At 43.6% G+C, this 27,943-nt stretch overlaps 1 protein-coding gene across 4 annotated transcripts in view; it reads right to left on the minus strand.

Moving 5' to 3' along the window:
* The window catches only part of TNC (tenascin C), a 94,697-nt gene that overhangs the window by 7,935 nt on the left and 58,819 nt on the right, over nucleotides 1-27,943 (minus strand). For 3 of the 4 annotated variants that reach the window (XM_030535647.1, XM_030535646.1, XM_030535648.1), the window contains 8 exons: nucleotides 25,284-25,556; nucleotides 13,153-13,425; nucleotides 8,050-8,172; nucleotides 4,657-4,800; nucleotides 3,330-3,449; nucleotides 2,628-2,771; nucleotides 2,386-2,516; nucleotides 1,458-1,590 (listed from right to left, as the gene is read on the minus strand). In XM_030535647.1, the coding sequence (XP_030391507.1) occupies nucleotides 1,458-1,590; nucleotides 2,386-2,516; nucleotides 2,628-2,771; nucleotides 3,330-3,449; nucleotides 4,657-4,800; nucleotides 8,050-8,172; nucleotides 13,153-13,425; nucleotides 25,284-25,556 (1,341 nt within the window). Of the gene's footprint in view, nucleotides 1-1,457; nucleotides 1,591-2,385; nucleotides 2,517-2,627; nucleotides 2,772-3,329; nucleotides 3,450-4,656; nucleotides 4,801-8,049; nucleotides 8,173-13,152; nucleotides 13,426-14,917; nucleotides 15,191-20,306; nucleotides 20,583-22,890; nucleotides 23,164-25,283; nucleotides 25,557-27,943 lie in introns of all 4 variants that reach the window. The other variant, XM_030535649.1, reaches the window with a different exon arrangement.

Below are 27,943 nucleotides of genomic sequence, written 5' to 3' on the forward strand. Positions count from 1 at the left end.
GCATTTTCTTGACATCTTTGAAATGACTGAAAAAAACTACTGAGTTTAGCATATTCAGTAGAAATAACTGCAATAGGTGTACCTAAGGGATGTTCTGGAAAGGTATATTAGGTGTATTTCTATTATTAACACTTTGATAGTCTCAAAGCCAGCTTTGTAAATGTAACTCAAAGTCCATCGTGTATTCTGTGATGCCCTCTGCGCCAGAGGATTTGAGTCCGTTACAGCTCTGACTAAAGGACTTAGGCCTCTAATTCAGGAAAACACCCCTCCTCAGTCCAATTACTCAGTGGGGAGGTAAACACACTTACTCATGTGCTTGCCTTCCCATGAGGTCAACAGGACTCAAGCATGTACTTAAAAATAAGCATGGACTTAATTGTTTGCCTGAATAAGGTACTAGCTCTTTAGCTGAAGCTGCAGAGATTCATGCTTTAGCTTTGGAAGTCTCCAGTTACTGATCATGAGCAAGAAGGCAGATGTCACTTAAACACATCAGGATCTGATTCTGCTCCCACTTACTGGTGTAGCTCCATTAACTTCAGTGAGGTTACTGCTGATTTATACCAGATTTGACTGCAAGCAGGTTCAGGGCCCTGTGACTTTACCTAGCATTTTATAAGTGCTTGACCTGATGTCAGCACAGATGGCAGAAGTCAGAGGCAAACATTTGAAGATGCTGTTGAGTTTGGAAGGTTGAGAATTGTGAGAAGTGAGGAGAATGGCAGGTGGAATTTTGTAGCCATTTAATCCTTAAAAACGTCATTGTATTTTCCTTGCCATCAAAAATGTGTCTGCTTGACTGTCAGCTTGATGAGGCTTTCAGAATTGCATTACTATTGCATTCAGCTCACTGGGGAGCATTCCCAGGTAGGATTGGAACGAACACTCTAGGGTAGCAGGATGAAAACTGGGTGAACTCAGTGGGAAAGCGAGAAGGGAGAGGAGAAGCTAGTCCAGGGGTTAAAGCTCCGAGGCCCCAAATTCTACCTGAGTGCAAGCCACTACACCCACAGGCTGAATCAGGCTGGGGGTGGGTGGAGTGTGGAGGGGTTGAATAGCTGAATTCCGTTCTTCCAGTCTGAGCGCAGTGAATGGGGCTGCTGCCTTGTACAGAGTTTAAGTAGTGCAGGAAGCCTCGTGCTGGCCTTCTACACAGAGGCTAGCTGCTCGTATAGATGCTTAGGATCCCAGGTGGGGGTGTACGGTCCATGCTGCTGGGGCTTCACTGCTAGTGTTTTTCAAGCTAGCTAGACCAAAACTTGCTCAAGCTACATGAACCATAGTCACACCTCTGACTGCAGTGTAGACCATACTTACAGCCCTATGCATACTGCAAGTATCCACTGCCCTTGACTTCAATGGGAGCTGCAACTGCCTATTCCAGAGCTCAACTGGGTCCTAAGCATGGAAACGCGTAGATAATTCCAACCCCTCATACAAAGCAAGGGCCTTACTTGTGGTGAAGATAGTCTGGATTATCTTGCTCTTCAGGGCTCTGTTCAGTGCCTGCAGTTTCACTGTGTACTGGGTGGATGGGTTTAGCTCAGACAGGCTGTAGGAAGTTGCCTCAGGTCCCAGGATGACTTCCTGTTGGGAGAATAAATCCTAGAGAAACTCTGAAATGAACAAATCCATGGACTGGAACAGTTACATATTTTAGATTTTCAGATGCCTTTTTACGTAAATTATTGATGGTCTTTTTAACCGTTTCAATGATTTATTACGAAATTTTATTCCCATGAGATTTTTACCAGGCTAACGTCCATTAGTAGCATCAGAAAGGTTGCCTGGAAATGAATGTTTAATATTATAATGTTTAAGTAGTGTAGCTCAAAAGCAAGCACGGTAGAAGTTAACATGGCTTATATATACACATTATACACTGCTGGAGGGATGAAATTCATCAAAAATTGAGCTGGATTGTCCTTTGTGGTATGTCTGTAGATGCCACTGAACTGAATTTCCAAACGTGACAATTTTGGACAACTATCTTGGAATACCTAGAAGAGGCCTGATTTTCAGAAAGTGCTGAATGCTCGCCCTCTGACAATCAGGTCTTTAAAAGTGGCTCACGTTGAGCACCCAAAATCACTAGCCACTTTTAGACCACAAATGCCCATTGCCTTTATACCACAGACTTTGGATGGGAGAAGGCAGCTGCTAGCTGTCTGACTTTTTTCCCTGTTGCAGAGGGAGGGAAGATTGTCTATATGTTGTCCTGGCTGTAGCTAAGTTTTCATTATAGGCTCCGATTCAGGAAAGCACTGAGACATGTGCTTAATGTTAGATGTGTGCTTCCGACCCATTGACTGGCATTTTCTGAGCAGCTCTACCAGCATGTCTCCCAGCTCAGAATTTGTGAGTTAGATCCAAGTGCGGTACCTTGACTTTGCCATCGATAGACTCGTAGATAAGGAGATAGCCAGTGACAGAAGCTCGTGGAGGCCTCCATGACAGCACTGCTGTTTCTGACTGAACCTCAATGGCACTCAAATCTCTTGGCGCATCCATGCCTAAAGGAGACAAGATACAGTGAGTACAGTGCTGGCTTGATGGCTGCAGACAGTGGAAACTTGTTGCACTGCACGGGGCTGCAATGTTGAGGAAAGGCTTGACCACTGCACCTGTAGTGAATTTGGTGAAGACTGTTTCACTCTTCTGTGGTCCTTTCACTGCATAGATCCTCAGCATATATTCGGTTGCAGGACGAAGGCCATTAAGGTCATATTCCACAGTGTTCCCAGACACTGTCTGAGTAACTTCTGGCTCTAGACAGAAAACACACAAAAGATGGGAACAGAGAACTTTAGTTTGCGGGCCACTAGAAGTCATGGTGTCAGTTGTAAGTGGCGAGCACTCTTCAGAGGGAGGCTTAACACCAGCTCTCTGTTCGAACGATCACATCCTGAGCTAAGGGCTGATCATTCATTGGAAGGAAACTCATTTTTCGGAGGTGTTTCAAGGTGAGGATGAAATAAGCAGGATGAAATGTGCCTCAACACACACTAAAGCTGAATGTAAACTGTTAACTCTACAGTCAATTCCATACAAAAAGTACTAGCCCCCCCTGCTGTATGTGTTGAAAATAACAGTGTTTTCTCTTCACCTCAAGGATAACACAGACACAGCTCTGCTGCTGCTCACCACCTGGGTTAGGGACTGACAACTTACTTAAATGAGGATGCTGTAATGTGCTCCTAACCAGCCTTCATCCCTCAAATTCAACCTTCCTCACCTCCTCCCAGTTGCTGAATCCAGTCCTGAGCACCATTCTCACTGACTGCCCTGTGGTCAAGTTGAAAGCTGCCCCCACTGACCCTTCTTACCATCCTCAGCAATGTAGGAGATGACATAATTGTCCACCGCGGCAATCGCTGGCTGCCAGACTGCCAAGGCCTCAGAGTCTGTGATATTCACTGCTACCAGTCCTGATGGGCTGTCCAGAGCTGAAGGGACAGATAATACCATGATGAGGGAATTGTACGTATTAAGGGCTTCCCTGCTGAGTATAATAATATGCTGTACCAGGCACATAGTGCAAACGGCACACACTGCTGCCCTTGTGTGGTCCTCTTTGGGAGGGAGAGGGGGAGTTTACTGGAAAGATGCCGTACTTCACAAAACAGCACTGCTGCAGAGTGAGGTCATCACGGGAGAGGATTAAACTCATACCAAGAGGCTGGCAGCGAGAACTAATTATATTCAAAGTCTCAGTTCCACAGGCTCTCAGATAATACTCTTGTCATCATCCATCTTGGGGCCTCTTTCATAACTGATACACGTCCCTCCTCAACGCTCTCAGTCCCTTACAGGTTCTTGGGCAAAACTCAGACTACCGAGGCTGGGGAAAAGACTGAACTGATGGCAACTCATGGCCATTACAACCGTCTACAGACCTCTAGCCACAATTGTTTTGAATCACATAATCTGCCTTTCTACGTTATTTTTGTGGGGATTGCATCTTCCCTCCTTTTCATGCCTCCCATCAGAGACCTTGCACTGGGACCATTAGCTGCTCGCAAGGGTGAGGGATATGCGAAGTATGACCCAGCCTCCAGTGCTGAGTGCAGTGCCCTTTCCTCCCAATGCTCTGTACCCCTATGAGCCCAGGAGAATGATGAATCAATTAAACTGCAGATGGTTTCCAAAGGGACCTGGGGGAAACCCTATCCCTGATTTATTTAAAACTATGCTAGACAAAAGAGAGATGAGAGAGAAGATGGTTTCCTGGTACTGGGCTGGGATTCAGGAGATGAGAGTATAATTCCTTGTGCCTCCACACTCCCTGTCTGATTCAGGCCAAGTCACTTAATCAATCTGTGCCTCAGTTCCCCATCTGTAAAATTGGGCTAATAATGCTTTCTTCCTGTTTTGTTTGTTTAGACTATAAGATATCTGAGGCAGGGTCTGTTTCTCACTGCAAATTGGGACGTGCTTAGCAGAATGGGGCAGTTAAAGCCTCTAGACTCATCTGCAATACAAATACAAAGAATAATAAACCACTAGGCAAAATACAAAAGAAATAAATCCTCTGTCAGGGGATAGCTAAAATGTGACTTGGTCGGTCTTTTTCATCTCTGATTTTTATGAGTCTTCTGTATGACACATGAACTTGAACAAACTTACTAGGAACTTATTTCTTTTGGGCATTACCTGTAGTCAGAATTCCAGAGATAGGCTCGCTCTCTTCAAATCCTTTGATGGAGATTATACTGACAGTGTAGTCGACACCTGGGATCAGTTTCACCAGCTTGGTCCTGGTCTTGGTTCCATCCACCGTCACAACATTGGGAGCACCTAGGAGCAAACCAAACGTCCAGGAAATGATGAAATGATGTTCCTGCTAGTGTTTAGGCTGTGGTGCTGTGCTCCAAACAAAGACTTCTTTTCCAGTACAGAAATAAGTTTTGTGGAATCATAGAAACGTAGGGCTGGAAGGGATCTCAAGTCCAGCCTCCTGCACCGAGGCAGGACTGAGTAGACCTATACCATCCCTGACAGGTGTTTGTCCAACCTGCTCTTAAAGACCTCTAGAGAAGAGGATTACACAGCCTCCCTAGGAAACCTGTTACAGGGCATAACTATCCATATAGTTAGAAAGATTTTCCTAATAACCAACCAAAATCTCTTTTGCTGCAAAGTAAGCCTCTCATTTCTTGTCCTACCTTCTGTGGTACAGAGAACAATTGATCCCCATTCTCTTTATAACACATTTAACCTAACTGAAGACTATCATCAGGTGCCCCCTCAGTCTTCTATATTTATGACTAAACATGCCTAGTTTTTATATTACTCTTTCCGCACAGGTCAGGTTTTCTAAACCTTTTATCATTTTTTTTGTTCTCCCCTAGACTTTCTCCAGTTTGTCCAGAGCTTTCTTAAAGTGTGTTGCCCAGAATTGGACACAGTACTCCAGCTGAGGCCTCACCAGTGGTGAGAACACAGTAGTATCCTCTCCTATCTTATATACAACACTCCTTGTTAATGTGCCCCACAATGATATTAGCCCTTTTTTACAACTGCATCATGTTGTTGACTTATATTCAATTTGTGATCCACTATAATCCACAGCTCCGTTTCAGCAGTACTGCTCCCTAGCTGGCTATTCCCCATTTTGTAGTTGTGCATTTATTTTTGTTTTCCTTCCTAAATGAAGTATTTTGCACTTGTCCTTATTGAATTTCATGCTGTTGATTTCGGACCAATTCTCCAATTTGTCAAGGACGTTAGAATTCTAATTCTGTCCTTCAAAGTGCTTGCAACCCCTCCCTGCATGGGGTCATCAGCAAGTTGTATAAGCATATTCTCCATTTTCCAAGTCATTAATGAAAATATTGACTAGTACCAGCCCCAGAACCCACCCCTGTGGGACTCCAGTGAATCGTTGATAACTATTCTTTGAGTACTGTCTTTCAACCAGTTTTGCGCCCACCTTATAATAATTTAATCTAGGTCACATTTCCTTAGTTTGCTTATGCGAATGTCATGTGAGACTGTGTCAAAAGCCTTACTAAAATAAAGATGTATCACATTTACTGCTTCCCCCCATTCATTAGGCTGGTAACCCTGTCAAAAAAGGAAATTAGATTGATTTTGCATTCTTGACAAATCTATGTGGGCTGTTCCTTATCAGTCTGTAATCCTCTATGCGCTTACAAATTTATTGGTTAACAATTTGTTCCAGCGTCTTCACAGGTATTGAAGTTCGGCTGACCTATAATTCCCCAGATCCTCTTTGTTCCCTTTTTAAGGATAGGTACTACGTTCTCCCTTCTGGGACCTCTGCCATCCTCCGGGAGTTCTCAAAAATAATTGCTAATGGTTGCAAGATTGCTTCAGCTATTTCTTTGAGTAACCTAGGATGAATTTTGTTAGGCCCTGCTGACTTGAATACATCTAACTAAGCTATATATTCTTGAACCTCTTTTTCCCCTATTTTGACTTGTGTTTCTTCCCCCTTGCTGTTAATATTAATTGTGTAGAGTATCTAGTCACCACTAATCTTTTTAGTGAAGACTGGAGGAAAAGAGGAATTAACCACTTCAACTTACTTGATGTCATAAATTATTAGCTCTCCTTCCCCACTAAGTAAAGGACCTACACTTTCCTTCATCTTTCTCTTGCTTCTCTGTATTTAAATAACCTTGTCTTATTACCTTCAATATCCCTTATTATGTGTAATTCATTTTGTGCCTTACCCTTTCTGAGTTTGTCCCTCCATGCTCGTGCTATGTACACACAGGGCCAAATTTCCTCCTTGGTTAAACCCATTGACGTCAATAAGATTGAATGGATGAAAACAAGGGGAAATTTTGACAGTTGAGGATCAGTAAAAATGGTCTCCCTAAATCAAAGGGGCTGGTTTATTCATGGGTTTTTTTCCTAGTGGTCCAAGTGCCAACATTTGAATACGTATAAGGAAAAACTAAAATCTCGTGCACGTGCACTGCCACATTTTCATGTGCAAAATGGGTAACTATCACATGCAAATGTAGGTATTTGCACATGCAATTAAATACAAAGAAATGAAAGAGTCTTCTTTTATATTTGGACCTCTTTGGTTTTGTGTCTGGTGGGAGGTGAAGAAAGGCCAGATATCTATTCAGTCTCTCTCCTATAGACAGGGACTCGGGATATTTATTTATTCCAAATTCTGGTCCAATTCCAACAAAACATTTAAACACATGCATAACTTTATGCTTTTGAGAAATCCCAATGATTTCAATGCGACTACTCATTTGCTTAAAAATCACACGTGCTTTGCGGGATCAAGGCCTAAATCTTAGTTGAAAAACCAACCCCAGTTATCTGATGTTGATGGTTTCCCATTTTGTAGTTTCATCCCTATCTCCTTCCTGTTCTGTGGCACTTCCAGTGTGTTTCTTTTTGTTCCTGGTAGGTGCTCTTCACATGCTGTTAGCTCATCTTTCCACCCAGAGGTCCCATGAGTTGTGCTAAAGTCTGCTGCTCATCAAGGAAGTCTCATGAAAAAGACAAGGTTCCCATTTGTCATGAAGCACCAAAACAGAGAGATATTATGGTGGATGGAATGAAATATCCTTAAGGGATGTTCGAAAATGCACTGACTTAGAAAACACAGTTAAAGCTACAGATGAAATTAAAAAAAAAACAAACAATTTTTCATCTTCAAGGGCCAGCTTTTCAAAGGTGCTCAGCATGCGCATGCATGCTGAAGTGCTTAGGAGCCTAAATGGGAGCTGAACTCTTTGGAAAATCTGGCTCCAATTATGGATGCTGCTGAGCACTGAGAAATCTGGCTTTTTTTTGCAAATCAGGTCCATGGCTTCCTAGATATGGCATACAGTAAGTCCATCCACTGGAACTGGTTAAATGCACACTAATTGTGCATGCCAGCTGCTGGCTAGCAAGAGAATTGAACCTCTGTGTCCTTCTGATATGGAGGCTAGACGGCTGTGCTGTGTACCAAGTGACTGACACCAGTATAACCCTAGTCTCTTCCACTTGCTCTCTACTCTCTTTAACCAGTGCACCCTTATTCCTTTCATTACCCCACCGCTTCCTCACCTCCTGTTATGGGGACGTATGAAATCCGGAAGCTCTCCACTCGGGTCCTTGGAGGCGACCAGTTGACTGTGGCTGAGTTTTCAGTAATGTCAGAGAAACTGATTGCCTTGGGCGATCCCACAGCTGTCGGTGGAGTCAGAGGGAGAGGAAAAACATACCACACAGACACAGAGAAAGAGTAAAAACATGTGCTTATCAATCAGTTTTTGCTGGGATAGCAATTGACCTCGGCCTTCTGTCCCAGGAGCTGAAGCTATAAATATCTAGTTCAACATCACACTAAAGAAAGTTCCACACAGCTAAGGATTTTATTACCTGCTCAGAACAATCAGTCCTGATTTTGTTTTCCAATAAGTTTACAGCCATGTCCAGCCTCATAAAAAAGCTATTAAATGTATTATTATTATATATTACTTTGTTAGTAGTATATAGCAGGGAATAATGGTAATTGCAGGGGCTATGGAACAGATCCATTTTTTGGTTTGCACTTTACAGTGGACAGAATTTGTTCTAGCCATTATTTTCTGTATTCAATTTCGCTTGGTCTATTTTTAGTTTTTCATTGAACATCAGAGGCAGCCAATCCTTACACCCTGAAAAGCATTCGTGCACAGCAGTCTTCAGAAACGAAGGGAGCCCTCTCTCATGGTGCCAAATCCCAAGCAGGCAGGAAGCCCACGAAAGGTCTCGAATCTGCAGTTGGTGCATCAAGGGCTCCATCCCACGAGAGGCTGGGTGCCCTCAACTCCCGCTGATACCAAAGAGAGTGGAGGACGCTCAGAAACTTGCAGGATCAAGCCCCAGATAAGATCACAAACTCCAAGTAACTCCTAGACCAAATCAAAATCACTGGAGGTTCAGAATGAAGACAGAACATAGTAGTCCAATGGCACCAGAGGGCCTCCCAGCTGTGCAGTGTGTAGAAGAAACCATTCACTCCCCATGGTGGAGCACTATTCTAGACTGTATTTCTCTCTCTGTAATGGCATGCAGAAAGGAATCATTGCAGCCAATGGGACCACAATTACATAGATCCACTAGGACAGGCTGCAATATCACCTCTGGTCTGGCTGTGCAGCTGCCCTGCACCCTGCTTATGAAAATGGGGAGTATTCCATTCCCTCAACACCAGAGTAGAGCCCCCGGCTGAAAGCTGCTTGAACTTGAGCTCTGCCTATGAAAGCAGCATTTTACCCAGGCAGCAGGAGGGGAAAAACACATTCCCTGGCTGGGAAGTGACCAGATATTTAGAGCCAGAGAACAAATCATTTAGAGGGAGGAGGACAGGGAAGGAATTCTTTTGGCATTCATTCCTATGGATAAAACCACTGCTTATTCTCTCTGGCTCTTTCCAAAGCAGGAGACATCACTAAGCAGAATTTAAAGGGGCCAAGGCAAGGTATGTACATATTGAGAGCAATGCAGCTGATGTTTCGGCTGCAAACTCATTTGAGTTGAAAGCTGTCTTGTTTTGTACAGCGCTGAACACATTGTTGGCACTTAAGATAAGTAAGAAGAAGAATAGTCACTGGTTGGTGTGTAAATGCAACCAGTTAAGCTAGCTTTATGATTAATTTGCATTGCCAGAGCAACACAAGGCAGCCAGAGCATAACAGTGAATATGGCCCCATATAAATTTTTGCATAGGTGGAACCACTGGAGGTAGATAGGTCTTACGAGGGATAGGGGAACTGTGAACTTTCTGAGGTTTTGGTTTCTCTCTCTCTCTCTCTCTCTCTTTCTCTCTCACACACACACATGCATGCCCCTATGTTAAAAACCTGTTGCCCTTCCAACCCTGGCTCCAAATAAGTTTGTATACACATTGGCTGGAATCAGACATGTAAATCGGACTGCATGCACCACTTAGATAAGCAGAAAAACATGTGTCAAAGAGCTTCAGTCTGAAGACATGTTCTAAATTTTTGCCAAGGTTTGAGCAGTATTTTAACCAATTAGATCTTAAGTGTGATGAGGGCTCCCAGCACTGTGGGGTGACAACACCTGGCGCTTAGAAGTTCACATGCAGCGTTTCAGTCCTAATCTGCCCTTTTGACTGTAACAAAAACAATCCTGGTAATGGTTAACAAAAAGAAATAGCCCACACAAGAGAAGTCCATTAGCAGAAGAGTGACACATACCAAACACAAGCTATATTAAGAGGATGAGTGGAGACAAGCCAGGGTGTAGGGTGAAAGGAAAAAAGAAGGCCTGCGGGTGAAATGGCTTGCAAAGAAAGAGTTTGCAGTAAAAGGGGTCAGAGAGGATCGTGACTTCCAGGTGCTCCTGGGAGCTCCAGCAGCAGGGCACTAAATTAATAGAAGGGAAAGGAGAAGAGAACCATGTGCGCTCCCTTGAGAACTGTAAATTATCTCCACAGCTCAGCTGTCCACCTTGGGCCTGCTGGGTTTGTTCAAAAACAAGAGCGGGGGAGGGGGTGGGAGGGTGAGGCTTAAAGACAAAGGAAATTGAGTTTGGTAAAAGTGCACTGCACCAAATCGGCTGCCGATTTAGCCATAAATCCACGATCCAGGGGAAACAGTGAAGAAGAAAAAACGTGGATGAGACAGAGCTAGAAATAATATTGATTTAGTTTTGTAATTCAAGTGAATTTAGTAGCTGCTGAAAGCTGATGGGTTGATAGCCCTGGAGACTGAAAACCTCTGGTGGGACCAGATCCTGACATCTTTAAGCATGGCTGAAATTCATCCCTGCATGGAGCGCCCTTGAATACCACTTTAGCCCCACCTATGCCCTATTCTCAGCATTTATGTGATGTATGGCCTGAAGGGTGCCTCTCTGCATGGGGCGAATTGCACTCTGTTTGAATAGTCCCATTGATGTCAATATCGGACTATACCGTTGAGCCACAGCACAGGTGCAGCATGGACAGTGACAGCACAAAGCATTTTAGGTTCACATCCACTGCCAGTGTGACTCTGCGCCGTGCTAGAGGGCCCACAACTTGGTGTGAAGGAGAAGTTCAGTTTCCAAATGGACATTTTATCTTTGGTCTTTCTGATGGGTATACGAGAAAGGCTCTGTGGCCCAGTCCCCTGAGTCAGTTAGTTCGTCTGACACCGACTGTCCATAAAGCTGTTTAAACAAATTTTGCAAATTACTGCACAAAAATGCAGTTTCAATAAAACGGAAATGTTCTGCAGAAAACTGTTGAGTTTGGCTGCATGCGTCTATTTTTCCAATCAGGGGAATCGAAATAATTTTGAATGAATGTTTCAAAAACAAAATGACATTTTTGTTTCCAGCCATTTTTTTTTCAAACAAAACATAAAGATATTTTTTGGCACATCAAATTATTTCTTTTTGATCAAAAATGTCTACAGTTTCCATTAAATCTTTTTGATATTTTTCATTTCATGACATATTTTGATATTTTGACTTTTGCTTCCTATTTGGAAGGGAAAATAATGGTGAAATGTCAAAATTCCTCCAAATATTTCTTTACCATCATCGCAGAAAGTCTAACAGATAGAAGCTACTAACTCAAAAAGTTGATCAGATTTCTTGGTGGCATTGGCTACTGTTGCTGGGAGTGGCATAACCATCAGCCTAAATCATTTAACTGGGATTTTACGGGCCCAGCTCTATTATCAACTATCCATGGGCTATGTATGGGTGTCTGTCTTCTGGACTATTAGCATCAATAGCTGACATGCTCCTAAATCTTTCTGCAACGGCCAAATCAGAATGTAGGCATGAGGAAATTTATAACTGCCTGTGGTTTACCATAAATAGTCCGTGAGTCAGTGAAAATGGGGACATGCTGCTAAAAAGCATAGTTGACTTTAAACATCACCCTCTCTTGTGAGTCAAACCTGTAGTCTGACAAAAGGCTGTCTGTGGTGGATTGGTGTTCTGCTTATTGCAAATGCCTCAGACCGTAAGTACATTTGCTTGATGTTTGCTTAAGGAACATGGTTGTGATCAGTTGGAAGCTGGTCACAAGTGTGCGTTCCCCCTCAACCGTGGGGGACCAGTTAGATGAATCATGGTGCCATGCAGTCTCAGTGGATGCTTTCCAACCCTGATCTACCATTGTCTCTTTTCTTCTCCAAACACTGGCTAAAGGTTAGCAAGCCAGATTTAGGGCCTGATTCGCATTTTCACCAAGACCCCTTTATACCACTCTGGTAGTTTAAAATGGCCTGGATGTGAGAGTGTATTCCAGGGGAGATTTGAAAGGCACACACAGGAGCTGGGCACCCAGGAATCGGGCTTCAGGACCATGGCATTGGCATTACTCCAGTTCTGTGCTAGCTTAGCTCCATTGAAGTCAATGGAATTCTGCCTGCGTTAAGCTGGCATGATACAGTGTAGAATCCAGTCCTGGGTTTTTTTAAGCAAAATGGCACTAATAAAGTCTTGTGTCTGCCTCTTTCCTTGGGGATCCCATTAACTGTAAGTCTCAGCTAAATAAGCACTGACACCAGGGTACTGTACTCACAGTTAAGGTAATCTATAGTGTCCTCTATTTGAGGACTTCAGAGCACTTCCCAGACACTAAGGGCTTGATCCTGCAAATGCTTCCCAGACACTAAGGGCTTGATGCTGAAGACTCTTGTGAACTGCTGAGCATCTTTATCACCCATTAAAATCAGTGTGAGTTGAGGGTGCTTAGCACCTGGCAACCTTGCAAATCAAGCCCTAATTGAGTAGCCGCTCAATAGCCCTGTGAGCTAGGTAAGTTTTATCATCCATCTTTCACAAGTGGGAAACAGAGAGAGTGAAGACAACTGACTGTCCAAAGTTGCATAGCAAATCCTGGACAGTGCCTGCAATAGAAGGCAAATCTCCTGTCTCCCAAGCCATGTGCTCTAATCACTAGACTATGCTGCTTGTCTTCAGATAACAAGTATGAAATAGCCCTCCTTGTGTTTTATTAAATATGGTGAACAAGACCACCCAGAAGAGCGTGCTCCATCAGATGGAGCAGATTGCAAAGAAAAGAAATCTTGGTGAGAGTTGTGGGGGCAAAGGACTTTTAAAAACTTTGTGAGACATCAAACTGGACGTGAGAGGGACAGAAATTAAAGAGACAGACATGCACATCATGCTTTTCTCCCTCCATTGTAGAGACAATACCTGTGGAAGCCACTGCACTTATGGGCTGGGAACGCTGTCCACTGATAAGTCCATAGAGTTCAATGTCATACTTAGTACCCTCTTTCAGCCCTGTTATATCTTGGGTGCGTTCATGGCCTGGAACAATTAGTTCCCGTGGGTCAGACTGCCTGTCGGTATCCCTGATTTTAAGAACAAAGCTGTCGAAGACCCCATCATCTGCAGTCCAGGACAGACGGAAGCCACTTGGGGTAGCATCTGAAACCAGAAGGTTGTCAACCTCGGGTTCTGCTTCTAAAAAGAGGAGAAGAAATCAGTAGGAAGAAGAAATTAGATTTTTTCCAACCTACCAGTTCATATGACCTGCTCTAGGTCAGATCAGAGCACGCTGCAAATATCCAGCCACAGTTCAAAGAAATTGGAATAATCTGCTAGCTATAAAAAAGAAAAAAAACCTTTGGATATTCAGAGTTATACAAGCACTGTACAAGATATATTTGATTGTGCATGTAGAAGTGCCCAACCTTTACAATACCCCAAAGCAGAACAAATATCTGGATACACGCCATTTGCCCCTGTCATACAATATAAAGATAATAATAGTAAAAGTGATGTTTGTTTGTTCTCTGGCCTCCACTAGAGTTACCCATCCTTTATGAGACCTTTATGACAAATAAAAACAAGGCATTGTTCATAATCTGCAGCTGTGCCTACACACTGTTACTTGTTTCTCCCCCTTTGATAGGAGCACTGTAGAGGCGCCACTAAAAAGTTCCTTCATTCCTAACAACTATTGCATGTGGTTCTGGACTTCTTGATGCTTGTGATCTAGACTATGGTGTCCACTTTTCCTTTGGAGTCAGTGCTGAAGCAGCAATGGGAAATCAAGAAAATCTATATCCGCAATGCTGCACACTCAAGTCCAAAGAGGTTTATGTAAAATCTCTAGTAGAGGAATCCACCTAAGAGGATTCTAGCAGTTAACTAAGATGGTTTCTCACTATTATTGTGGTTATCTGCCTCATAGGGTACTCTAGACATCACTAGCTGTAGAAATGCTACCAGACTAGTAACAGTATCTCCAATGTGGTTGTATTTTTCACAATAAAAGGTCCATATTTATTTTCTCACCAACGTTCAGCCATATAACTCCGGCTTTGCTGGTGCATGGAATGAGCAAATTGTGTAGGTAAGACTTGGTGAAAAGAACCAGTCAGCTAGCAATAATTGTTCAATAAGGCCAAAATGCAGCTGGAAAAACTCAGCTGCGATGAGAATGAGAACACGGGCAATGCTTTGTTAAGAGATGCCCAACGCTATTGGTTGTAATGATCCTCTTGTTTATTTTCTGTGTAAGATTGGCATGGAGAATGAAGGGAAAGAGTCCATGGGCAGGAAGCCCAGTATGACTCTCCTGAATGGTCCTGAAGGATAGACAATTGAAGAATACCGAGGTACTTGATGGCTTATAACATGATGAACTCATGCATCTGGTCTCCTTTCTCCAGCTAAGGGTTCTTGCATGGAGCAATTTACCCTCCACCCTGTTCCACTCTTCTCCACTCAACCCCAAAGAGACAGAACATAAAGAGAATACCAAGAAACATAGAAATGGGATCACATTAGTGAACCTTTCAATCATGATGAGGTATGTGTAGCCATGATGGAAAAGGATATGCAAAAGCCATGGTTTGTTTTGCAAATGGATTGCACACCACATCTTCCAGGTGAGAAGAGAAGCATGAAAAAGAGGACGGAAAAGAACAATTTGCCCACGATAATATACCTGTAACAGCCACAGTGCTTAGGGGCTTTGTTTGGCGCCCCTTGGCAAAACCATAAAGCATAACCTCATAGCCAATGCCAGTAATAAGGCCTTTAAGCTCCAGTTGCCGCTGGGCTCCTGTAAGGAGGAACTCCTGTGGGTCCAGCAGCTTGCCAGAATCCACCACGATTACTAGAAAGTTGTCAAAGGCATTCTCCAATGCCATCCAGGACACCGTGAACCCATAAGGATTAATGTCAGAGACAGTTAGGTTTTCCAGTGGGGGCATGGACTCTAAGAGAAGGGAAGGTGCAAAAAAACAAAAAAGAAAAGAAGCAAAAAAAACAAACAAACAAACATTGGGAGTTAGACAATGTCACAGCTTCCAGCAAACATCAATCACAAGTTTCCCCCGAAAAACACAAGATTTAATGGAAATGCGTGGCCACTACAACAGGGCTGAGATATTCAAAGGATCCTGAAGAAATTAGATGTTCAGTTCCCACTGCATGTCAATGGGATTTGGGTGCCTACTTCCTGTAGGTCCCTTTGAAAATCCCCAACCTGGATACTTAAACAAGTTTCTTCAATTTCATATGCACACTGAATGAGTTGTGAATAATACAGGTTTGCAGTGATTTGAATAACACATCTATTTCCGTCCTCCCCTCTCCATCACCATTGCTTTAGGGACAAACCTCAAGTCTGACATATCTCACAACTTCACACGAGTATCGCCTGCTGTTCTTTCCAGTGGTTGACCCAACAGAACCAAGGCTTAAACCAACATGGGTCACTGCAAGCGTAAGATCTAAACAACTGAAGGATTGCTTCTTTGAGAGATTGTGCTAGCAACAGCTAATGGCAGCAAATAATGGCTGAAGAACAGACTGGCCAAAAATCTTAATAGCCAACCATTCCTCTCCTCTCTTCCCTTTAACTGATATGTTGACAACTTAAAGAGATGCCAATGCTTATTCTGGTAGTTTTTAGACCAAAATGGCCCTAGTTAAAGTTCAGAGGCATAGGGCCATTGGTTCAAAAGAGGCCAGTTTCCATGTAGGCACTGAAATAAGTGGCCAGGCTTTCAAAAGAGCCCAGCCTGCTGAGCTTATCTGAATATCTGGTCCTAGGGGTCACAGTGGGAGTTACTGGATGCTGAGCATTTTTGAGAATCTAGCCCTGATGGTGGGTGCTCAGCCCTTGGCAATCTGACTGTAAGCTTTTTTAAAAATCTGGCTTTGCTGTCTCAGATGGCCCACTCATGGAATCTTGCTATCCTTCCTCGACATGATCACTTACTACAGTGGAAGTTTATCCCTAGTAAGAGTTGAGTGGATTTGGTCCTTAACTTCCCACCCCACCCCCCCAAAATAACCCTGCCTGCACTTCAGTATGTGTGACGACAGAAAGAGCACTGAACAGTAGAGATGGGCTCCAAACCAGAAGCGTGGAGCTGAAATACACAGCTCAGGCACCTGAGAAAGTTTCAGAGCTGAATTCTTCAGCATAGGCTATGTCTATGCTTGGAGGTCGGAGAGTGATTTTCAGCTCACACAGACACACTTGTGCGACTTCGCATCGAGCAAGCACACTAAACATAGTAGCGCAGTGATGGTAATGCGGCTGTGGTAATGCAAGTAGCAGCAAGGGGCAGCACAGGCTTTGCTCCGAGTACAAACCTACCCGTAGCGCACAGCTAAGAACTAGAGGTGGCCAGCCCATACTTCTGCTCGCCACTACCCATGCTATCGTGGCTACACTACTATGTCTAGTGTGCTGATTTGATGAGAGCAAAAGAAGTATGTCTGTGTTAACTGGGAACCACACCCCTCGCTCCAACAGTAGACAGAGCCTTAGTCTGATCCAGGAGCTCAGATCCGGACCTCCAACTTCCAAACTTTGGGAAAGTTTGGGTTTTGATCAGGAACTTCTAGGCTTGAGGCCATCTCTACTAAAAAGCCACATGGCTCTTCAAAACCTAGGCATGAACAGTGAAATATTTCTTACTATTAACAAGGGAAGGACCAGAGAAATGACTTTGGGGCACCCTGTGGCCTTCTTGTAGGAACTAAGACATTGTTTCCCTCATTCTCCCATCCACAGTATTAAGCCACTTAATAATCTATAAGTCCTCGAGTTTCCATGGCTGCACAGTGATGTGCTAAAGGCTTTGTTAGAATTTGATGCATGTGGAGCGCATGACGTGGGCAGACCCAGGTGCCAGCTCTGGGCAAGGCTTTAGGCCCCAGCCGAGCACTGAAAAATTCAGTGCTGGAAACCCGTCTGTTTTAGCTGTGCATTAGTATGGTTAGATGGGTATTGGAATTATAACAACGTGTTTAGTGTTTAGACTCTATGAAATGCTTGCAAGTTGTTGCATGCACTAATCTCACAAATGGGCGGGGCTGTAAGTTAATATTTAAGTTTTTGCTGTGCAACTGTAAAAATGTTTGCTCTGAAACTATGAATCCAGCCAGGTGGGTTTGTTTCCTGTCCATCAAGAAGGCCTATCAAAACTAAATGGGCCACTGTGGGACATCACAATATAAAGACTTTGCTAATAGTTCCGCAACACCCATGAAGAGGCTACCAGCAAAAGGGCTAGTTCCAGTCTGGAAGAAGGAACTAAAAATAGCTGACAAGAAAAAATGTTCATCTCTTTTGCTGTTTGGACTCTCACAGGACACAAAAGAGAAGCCGAGATCCCTAGGTCAAACTGGGTTAGTCCTTCATTGTCCTAGACATTCAGAGCTGACAGATTTCTACAACTGTGGCTACGTCTTCACTACCCACCCTATTGGCGGGTAGCAATCGATATCTTGGGGATCGATATATCACGTCTCATCTAGACACGATATATCGATCCCCGAACGTGCTCCTGTCGACTCTGGAACTCCACCAACGAGAACGGCAGTAGTGGAGTCGACGGGGGAGCCGCGGACGTCGATTCCGCGCCTTGAGGATGGTAGGTAATTCGATCTAAGATACTTCGACTTCAGCTACGTTATTCATGTTGCTGAAGTTGCGTATCTTAGATTTATCCCCTCCCCTAGTGTAGACCAGCCCTGTGTCATCTTCTGAAACCATAGATTGGTTTGTGTGCATATGTTTGCCTGCTTTAGCCTTGTAATAACTCTTTCATTTCTTTTCTTAGTTAATAAATCCTTAGTTTACTATTGGATTGGCTACAAGCGTTGTCTTTGGTGTCAGATCTAAGGTACAAATTGACCTAGGATAAGTGACTTGTCCTTTGGGAATGGGAGTAACCTGAATATTTTGTGATCTAAGGTGTATAGCATCCAACTAACACTAAGTCCAGCTTGCCTGGGTGGCAAAATAGACTGGAATGATCAAAGGGACTGTCTGTGACTCCACGGTAAGACTGTTATAATGCTTCAGGAATTCATACTTTTACTGGGTCGGTGAAATCTAAGTATAGAACATACAAGCAGTTCGGGGTCTCTGCCCTGCTTCTCGACACTCTGGTGCTTATGGTCATGGTCCAGACAGCATGACAGAGTGGTTTAAGGGATTTATACTCCTCTCCTACTGAGCATCCTCAAGAAATACTAGATTCAACTCCTCGTAGGTTTGGTTTGCTGGAGCTTTGATAAATAAATAAAGGATCTGAAACATTGAAATTATTTTCTAGAAACAGATTTACATGCACTACAGGCAGACAAGAATTCATTGGTTTGCAGGGAGCAAAGCATAGCATAGACTCATAGACTTTAAGGTCAGAAGGGACCATTATGATCATCTAGTCTGACCTCCTGCACAATGCAGGCCACAGAATCTCACCCATCCACTCCTGTAACAAACCCCTAACCTATGTCTGAGTTATTGGAGTCCTCAAATCATGGTTTAAAGACCTCAAGGTGCAGAGAATCTCCAGCAAGTGACCCATGCCTCATGCTGCAGAGGAAGATGAAAAACCTCCAGGGCCTCTGCCAATCTGCACTGGAGGAAAATTCCTTCCTGACCCCAAATATGGCAATCAGCTCAACCCTGAGCATGTGGGCAAGACTCACCAGCCAGCACCCAGGAAAGACTTCTCTGTAGTAATTCAGATCCCGCCCCATCTATCATCCCATCACAAGCCATTGGACATATTTACCTGCTAATAATCAAAGATCAATTAATTGCCAAAATTAGGCTATCCCGTCATACCATCCCCTCCATAAACTTATCAAACTTAGTCTTGAAGCCAGATATGTCTTTTGCCCCCACTACTCCCCTTGGAAGGCTGTTCCAGAACTTCACTCCTCTAATGGTTAGAAACCTTCATCTAATTTTAAGTCTAACTTCCTAATGTCCAGTTTATATCCATTTGTTCTTGTGTTCACACTGGTATCTAGATCAGGGAAACTTGCCTTCAAATCTAGCAATGCCACATTTGCTACAGGGAAGCATCTGTTCTTTGGAGCAGCAAAGAATAGGACAGGAGAAGGCAAACACTGGTTCATTTGTAAAACTCTACCATCAGGGAGGGAGGGCATAGTCAGTGCAAACTGCAACCTTGGGGCTTCAGTGAAGGGCTTGTGCAGACCGCCTTATGCAAGGGAGGCTAATGGAGCATAATGCCTCAGCTGATGGTGTTACTTCTGTGTTTTACTGGAGTGAGGAAGAAAAGGATAGAGAATAAGACATGAGCTTCTGGATGCATGCACATGCAGGATGGCTGTTTGGTTGAGGCAAAGCATACAAAGAATGGAGAGAAGACGTAGTGACAGCCTCTGTTATTGTGATACGATGTGCAAGGAATGCTTAGTCTTCAAGGAGTATAAATGGATTGGAGGCAGCACTATCATACATGCATGACTGCCAGGTTATTATATTAGATTTGATCTGGTTAAAGAGTGAAATAGCAACAAGAAATGGGCTGAATCTTGATGTCCTCTCTTACTGCCACATGCAGGGGTTCAAATAGGCACGAGGGTGCCCGAAGTCCTGGCCCTTTCAGTTGCCACATGTCCTGCAGAAAGGAGACATCCATCTCATAGATGATAAGTGTTATTCAGTGGAACTGACCCTGGAGGACAGGCAGAATTTTAAAGGTCAGGGCTGCTCTAAATAGCCAAGAGTTGAAAAGAGGCCTAGAAGACATTCAGGTTAGATAAATGGGCCCATGAAGTTAACCTTAGTTTTTGAAAGCTTGAGGGGAAGGTTAATTGCAGCTGAAGTTAGGAATAAAGATTTGGATGGGTTCTCAATTCATCTGAATCTGTTCTCCCTTCCCTCGCCCTAAAACTGGATGATCAGTTTAAGTGTCAACATTACTCAGTTTCACAGAGAAACAGCCAGCACAGTTCTCTCTTTTCCTCCACATTAATCAATGATTTATTTATTTATTTTTTACACAACCCCCCCCCCCACACGCACAAAGCAGCAGCCTTTAAATGGGTACCTGTCATGACAAAAGCAGTGAGGGGCTCTGAGTGGACCCCTGCATTGGTGGTGCCCTGAATGTTAATATCATAGCCAGTGTAATCTGCCAAGCCTGAGATGCGAGCGCTGCGGGCCCCTCCTGCCACCGTAAGCTCCTGCGGTGCGTGGGCTGCATAGGAATCTCTAACATTTATAACAAACTTTGCAAAAGGCCCATCTCTCGCAGTCCATGAGAGGTTGAAGCTGTCGGGGGTAACGTTTGTGAGTGTGAGCGTGCCCAGCTGTGGCTTGGCCTCTGAAGGAAAAGGAACACAGGTGAAGAGAAAGCATTACTTAGAGCAGGGCAGTGCTTAGTAGCAGAAGAGAGTTATGGCTACTGAAGGGTGCTGAGCAACATAGCCAGCCTTTACCATCTGCTGAGCAATGGGTGAAGAAACAAGGAGCTGGGCATTGCAAATAGCCATTTATAAGGGCTTTAAATTTAACCTCTCGCAGGTGTTTATTAGTTTTAATTTTTTTTCTCGCTCTCTTTTGTTTAGTGTTAAATATATTCAGTGGTCTGGCCTAAACTTGGGTCTGATTTGCAGAAGTGTTAAGCACCCGTGAAGTCCAAGGGAACTGCAGATGCTTAGCACCTCTGAAAATTAGGCTCTTGATGCTTGCATAAATCTGAACCGTGACTTTAATTTTGCAGAAGGCCAACTCTCTAAATGATGGCACACTTCATGTTAAAGTGCTTTACCAAGCAGATCAGGATCATTATCCTCACTGTCCAGATGGGGAAACTGAGGCACAAGTGAGTGAAGAGATTTGACCAAGCTCATGCAGCAGGCCAGTGGCAGCACCCTATCCACAAGGTCACACTGTGGACCACTGAATGGAGGACACAAGATCACTGCAACTCCCTTTTTCAGGCCTTTATAATTCTTCTTAGGGAAAAATATTCTCTTTTGACATAAATTTCATTCTCATCCTCAAAGGAATAACCTGGGAAATTGGAGTCAAATCCATCCAGCTTTCACATAATTCAACAATGAGGAATTTATTGAAACTAGTGTGACCAGATGTGCTGATTTTACAGGACAGTCCAGATTTTGGGGTCTTTTTCTTATATTGGTTCCTATTACCCCTCACCCATCCCAATTTTTCACATTTGCTGTCTGGTCACCCTAATTAAAACCCCATTTGTTAAAATGTTTTGGGGACAAGAAAGTGTTGGTTAAATGAGTCAGTGATATTCAGGGGGAGTTATTGGGTAAGTGACTCACGCTGGGGGATGTAATCATGACAACAACAGAACAATTAAAGAACAGAGAGAGACCTATAATTAACTGACATATGAACTGATGCAAGTTACCACAATTTACCCACCCAAGGCTTAGGTTAAATGGGCCAGGAGCGTTTGTTCCCCATCCACTCTGCTGCCTTGGTCTAGTCCAGGAGCAGGGATATCTCAGTGACCCCAATTAAGGATGCATGCTGGGACTGTCATCATGCAGAGCCAGCATGGTTGGTAATGAAGTTGTCATGGCGGGAGCTCGGTGCCTGGGGAGACGGCAGAGGAGATCAGAAAGTAGTCAAGATGCAAATATACGTAAGGGAGAATGTGGTGAAACTAGACACGGCGCTATCAGTCCTGCATGCAGGTTGTAGAGAACAATCTTTTCCACACCGAGCCCAAAACGGGCACATTCCTTTACATGCCATTCGCCCCTAGCTCAGGCAGGCCCATGTCATGGCATCCAGATTTCAAAGGTTACTACATGCAACACAAGTTGAAAATCTCTCCAGGCAAGGCTTAATGAGTTCTCAACATCCTGTAGTCACCATCAGTGCTGGACAGGCTCTGGCATCCACTGGAAGGCACTGTGGTGCCCATTCCCCTACAAGATTCACTGGCAACAGTGCAAGTGATAGTGTACGGGGCCGAACATCAAGAAGGGATGGACTTCCTTTTCAATCCCAGCTCACTCCTGGAGGGATGTGTAAAGATGCCAGGCAGAAAAACACTCTTGGTACCAGCACTGAATAACTGGACCACTCCATGCAGTTCCTGTTGGTCATTTAACATGCTACCCAAAGCACCAGTAAAAGATACAAATGCCATGAGAGACATTTGACCTTTACAAACAAAGAACCAAAATGGCATGCAGTTGCCTTTCTGGTATGACAAAGACATAGCACCCATTCCCGTGATAAGAAAGATCACAGGCAAATAAGGAGAGAGGGTGTGGAATGAACACACAGAGTATTCCAAGTCAAATGCAAGGATGTTCCAGAGAATCATCTGGAGCAATTCCATTATATATACAGAGAGCTTGCAGATAAGTGTATATATAAATAAACCAATCAAAGGTTTACCATTATGCTTCCTTAATTCTGGGGACACTTTTCAGCCATTTCCAGGGTCCCAGATCCGCTTCTTTCAAAGCAGTCTTGGATTCAGCTTATTCCAACCTGTCCCCATAGTGACCCTTTCTTTAATTTACTAACGAGGACCATCTAGATGAGGAAAAGTGATGTCACTTTGGAGCCATGTTCTAGAGCAGTTTGGTGGACAGGAAAAGAAAGAACAGAAAAAATAAATCTGGAAGGTGAAATACCTGTGGTAACCAGTGCTGTCAAAGTCTGAGCACCTTGGCCATCAATTAGACCATGCAGTTGGACGGTATAATTAGTGGCGGTTCTTAGGTTGGTGATTACAAAACTCCGTGAGGCGCCTGGCACCGTGTGCACCAGAGAATCCAAAGGCAAGTCAGAGTTTATAACTTCTAAAACAAAGTGATCAAAGGCAGCATCCTGAGCTTCCCATGTGAGGGACACACTGTCTGAGGTAGCGTTTGAGACAGTTAGTTTGCTAAGGAGAGGTTCATCTACTAGAGGAAGAAAAACAAATGGAAATGTGTCGGAATTATTAGAACCAAAAATAAAATAAAATAAAATCAATGTCAGAGGAGTCAGAGATGGAAAAGACCTATTTAATTACATTTTCTGCACCATCACCCCATCATCTTAGCCAAAATCTCACCAGAATCCCCCTCTCATTTAGCAGTATGAGATGGGCAGCATGATTCTGACCCACTGACACGTGTTTGCAATCCTCCTGGCACCTTAAAGACTAACAGATTTATTTGGACATAAGCTCTCGTGGATAGTGAGATGGATACCCAGAAATTACCTACTACAGGACAGGCCCAACCAGGAAAATAACAGAACACAACTGGCCGTCACCTTCAGCCCCCAACTAAAACCTCTCCAGCGCATCATCAAAGATCAACATCCTATCCTGAAAGATGATCCCTCACTCTCACAGACTTTGGGAGGCAGGCCAGTCCTTGCTTACAGACAGACCCCCAACCTGAAGCAAATACTCACCAGCAACTACATACCACACCATAGGAACACTAACCCAGGAAACAAACCTTGTAACAAACCTCGTTGCCTACTCTGTCCCCATATCTACTCTAGCAACACTATCAGAGGATCCAACCACATCAGTCACACCATCAAGGGCTCATTCACCTGCACATCTACTAATGTTATATATGCCATCATGTGCTAGCAATGTCCCTCTGCCATGCACATTGGCTAGACCAGACAGTCCCTATGTAAAAGAATAAATGGATGCAAATCAGATATCAGGAATAGTAACATACAAAAGCCAGCAGGTGAACACTTCAATCTCCCTGGACATTCTATAACAAATTTAAAAGTAACTATTCGTGAACAAAAAAACTTCAGAAACAGACGTCAAAGAGAAACAGCAGAACTAAAATTCATTTGCAGATTTAACACCATAAATCTGGGTTTGAATAGGGACTGGGAGTGGCTGGCTCACTACAGAAGCAGCTTTGCCTCTCCTGGAATTGACACCTCCTCATCTATTATTGGGAATGGACCACATCCACCCTGAACGAATTGGCCCTGTCAACACTGGTTCTCCACTTGTGAGGTAACTCCCTTCTCTTCATGTGTCATTATGTAATGCCTGCATCTATAACTTCCACTCCATGCAGCTGAAGAAGTGAGGCTTTTTACCCACGAAAGCTTATGCCCAAATAAATCTTTAGTCTTTAAGGTGCCACCAGACTCTTTGTTGTTTTTAAGGTTAATGTAGGCATCTTGTTTTCAGATAACTTTGTGCAGGGAACCATTTTCAGAGGTCATATGAATGGAGTCTTTATGGGTAATAAAAGATTGCAGCATGTGATATAGTACTCTCCCGTGAGTAATCCATCTACTAATGTAATTTGCTAGATTTCTACTTCCAGTATAATTCTGCACACATACAACAATAGGATTCCTTCTTTCCTTTGAATGGCTGTGCTACAGAGAGATCCAGATGTGAAACTTAAGGCTGTTCTAGATGCTAAGAGCAAAATCCATACCTGTGCAGCCAGCCAGACTAGGGCCATGAACCACTTCAGTCCTGTGTAAAACCTAATCTGAGGTTTTAAATGGGATTAAAATAGTGCATAGGCCTTATATAAATCCTCTGCCATGGAGTCAATTTCACCCAAATCCCATTCAAAAAGTAGAAAAACCTTTGTCTATATATCTGCCTATTAAAGAGAAATAACCCCCATAAATGCAACGTAACAGATACGAACACATGTTGCAATGCTGAGGTGTGTCTAGAGAAGTATTGGCTCCATGCTCAGCCCCTGAGCAAACTTGTTGAGGTTCCCCTCTGTACCAGAAGTTGCCCCTGCTCGAATGGAGCCAAGAGGAAAGAAAGCTGATTATTTCCATTGTGAATAAGAACATTGCTCATCACCATGGTTACCTTTCCCTGCACTGGACGGGTGGGTTAAACATAATTTTACAGGTTAAGATAACGCTGGCAGCTCTTCATCAGAAAGCGTTGTAGGATGAGGTAGAGGATTTGGTGTTGGGTAGTTGGCTGGGGAAGGTAAGGGTGTGGGAAAGGTCATGTCCTGTAAAGAAGAGTTAGGAGAAAGCCGAGTATGTTAGTATGTGAGGTAGATTTATATACCTGTAGTAGCTGCAGCACTTATTGTCTTTGTGCGGAAACCACGCGTGCTCCCAGAGAGGTAGACAATAAAATCAGTTTTGGGGGAAAGCCCTGAGATATGAGCAGTCCTTAAGTTGCCTGAAATGTTGTACTCCATGGGCTCCAGTAACCTGCTAGAATCAATAATTTCAATGGTAAAGGTCTTGAAGGCCTCATCCGGGGCTGTCCAGGAAAGGTTGAAGCTTTCGGGGGTAATGCTGGAAACCATTAGCTCACCAACTTCGGGTTCTGCTGCTAAAGAGGAAAACAAAATGAGTGAGAATTAGATGTCCCCTCTGAAGCCTTATGTTCAGAAATGCTGTATTTGCATCCACAGCTGCCAGAGTTCTACGATGAAAAGGGGAACGGAGGGTTCGAATAACAGGTTGCTGCAAGCGGTCATGAGCTAAGAGGAAGAAAGTCAAAAAGAGAAAGCGTCTAACAATGCCACACTAATGAAAGCTGTAAAACTGCAATGGTTGCCCATGCTTCTGAGCGCAGCCAAGCATCCTTGAGTATGTCTTCACTGCAGCTGGGACCATGCTCTCCAGCACAGGTAGACAGACACACAATAGTTGTATTCAAACTAATGTGCTAAAAATAGCAGCGTAGCTGGGGTAGCATCGGCAGCTGCTCAGGCTAGCCACCTGAATACCAACTAGGGTGACCAGATGTCCAGATTTTATAGGGATAGTCCCGATTTTTGGGTCTTTTTCTTATATAGGCTCCTATTTCCCTCCACCCCCTGTCCCGATTTTTCACATTTGCTGTCTGGTCACCCTACTATCAATCCACATGGATTCTCTGGGTATCTATTTGGATGGCAAGCCCAAGCCTCCACCTATGCTACCTCCTACTACTCTGCTATTTTTAGTGTGCTCGCTCACGCTGAGCTAAGACATGTCTGTTTACTAATACTGGGAAGCACATTCTCAGCTGCAGTGTAGACATACCCTTTGAGGTCTGAGCATGAAAGCAGATGTGTAAGAACACACCGAGGCCCTTAAAGACTTGGAGAATACATTTCACTGCTTTAAGATAAACTGAAACTAGATCCAAGGCTTGGTCAAGGAGAAAAGGTTGAGTTTCATTTGAGCTTTTCCTCTCTCCCTTCCTGTTTAAAACACACGAAAGTTGGCATCTAGTCCTGGAGCTTGGGCCAAAGTACAAAGCTGTGGTAGCTTCCTGGGTCTTCCTTCCCTTCTGCAGATATTCCTGACAGGCCCCCAAAAGGCACAGAACATTCTGACAATGGAAAATTCCCCCAGAAATAAAAGTCTTGAAAAGCCAGGTGGTGAATGTGACTGGAATAGGGGGAAAACTCCAGTAGAGTGTCCTCTGCTGTTTCCATTAAACTAAGAGAGACAGAGCAATGCATAAGCCATACTTCGGCAGGACACTGTGGGTATGTCTACATGGCAGGCAGAAACCCATGGCAGCGAGTCTCAGAGCCTCAAATCTAGAGATTTGGATTTGCACTACAGTGCTAAAAATAGCAGTGTAAATATCCAGGCTTGAGCTGGGGTCTGTTTTCTTTTTAACCTCCTAAAGTTTACTTTCTTCACCTAAAGGACATTTATGTCCACTGTGTCTAGACTATAATCTGATATCAACCCATACTCAGAACTCCTGATGGATACTTTCAGTGAAAAGTCAATTGCAGTATACAGCGCAAAGCGAACAATTCATGTCATAAAAACAGACTCTAGCCAAGCGCACCACTGCAACAAGCAAACAGTGCATCCTCATTTTGGTAATTCAGTTACAAATTTTCCTAGTTCCTTCTAGCTGCTGGATAAGAGTGCCCAGAGAGAGCAAACGAGTAAGTCTAAGCCATCCTCCAAGCTAGAGAGAAGTCACAGCAGGTTGCAAAGGGCTTTAAGTAAGGGTTCTGTGAATACTGTCTGAAACAGATCATTAGTGCATCTGATGGAAGAGCCACTGTGTCTCAGCTATTGTCATGGAGTAAATGAGATATAGAAAGTCCCATTAATTATAGGCTAAGTATCTAGAAGTGGCAGTGGCATGGAACAATCCAAGGAAGGATATGTTTGACTTGTGATGGTAGAAGTGCACTGTGTGGCAGGAGATATACTCCCAAGGCATAGCTAAATGAGAGTGGTTGCAATCCACTGCAAGTACAGAGCAGGTAGAGCAAATAAATAAAACCCTGCAAGGTGAAGATGAGGGACAAAATCCAAATTGGAAGGGAAAGAAAACCAAATATCTGACTGGGCAGGTGGGACACGTGGTCTAGGTTCTCTTTATCTGAGGGTTAATTATTTAGAGTTTTGCAGATCATTAAAACAATGTTATTTTTTATTGATGAGAGATAGTCCTGAACCAAAACTATGGAACATCTTTGAGCTTTGAGGGATGCAAGATCTGGATATGAATGTGGGGACTAGTGCCCATCTCTGCTTTTCACCAACCCAGACATCATATTAACATCAGTGAAAGGGGAATGCATATCAGTGAAAGGTGCAGAGATGAGTCATACAAATTACTTTCATTATTATTGATAATATTATGCAATTTTTGGTTGTGTAAAGCCTGAGTCTCCTCTCACCTACACCAGCTTTACACCACTGTAATTCTGTTCACTTTAGTGCAGTTACTCCTGATTTACACATTGTGAGAGC

This window comes from Gopherus evgoodei, chromosome 16 (assembly GCF_007399415.2).
Source record: "Gopherus evgoodei ecotype Sinaloan lineage chromosome 16, rGopEvg1_v1.p, whole genome shotgun sequence".
NCBI classification, from domain to species: Eukaryota; Metazoa; Chordata; order Testudines; family Testudinidae; genus Gopherus; species Gopherus evgoodei.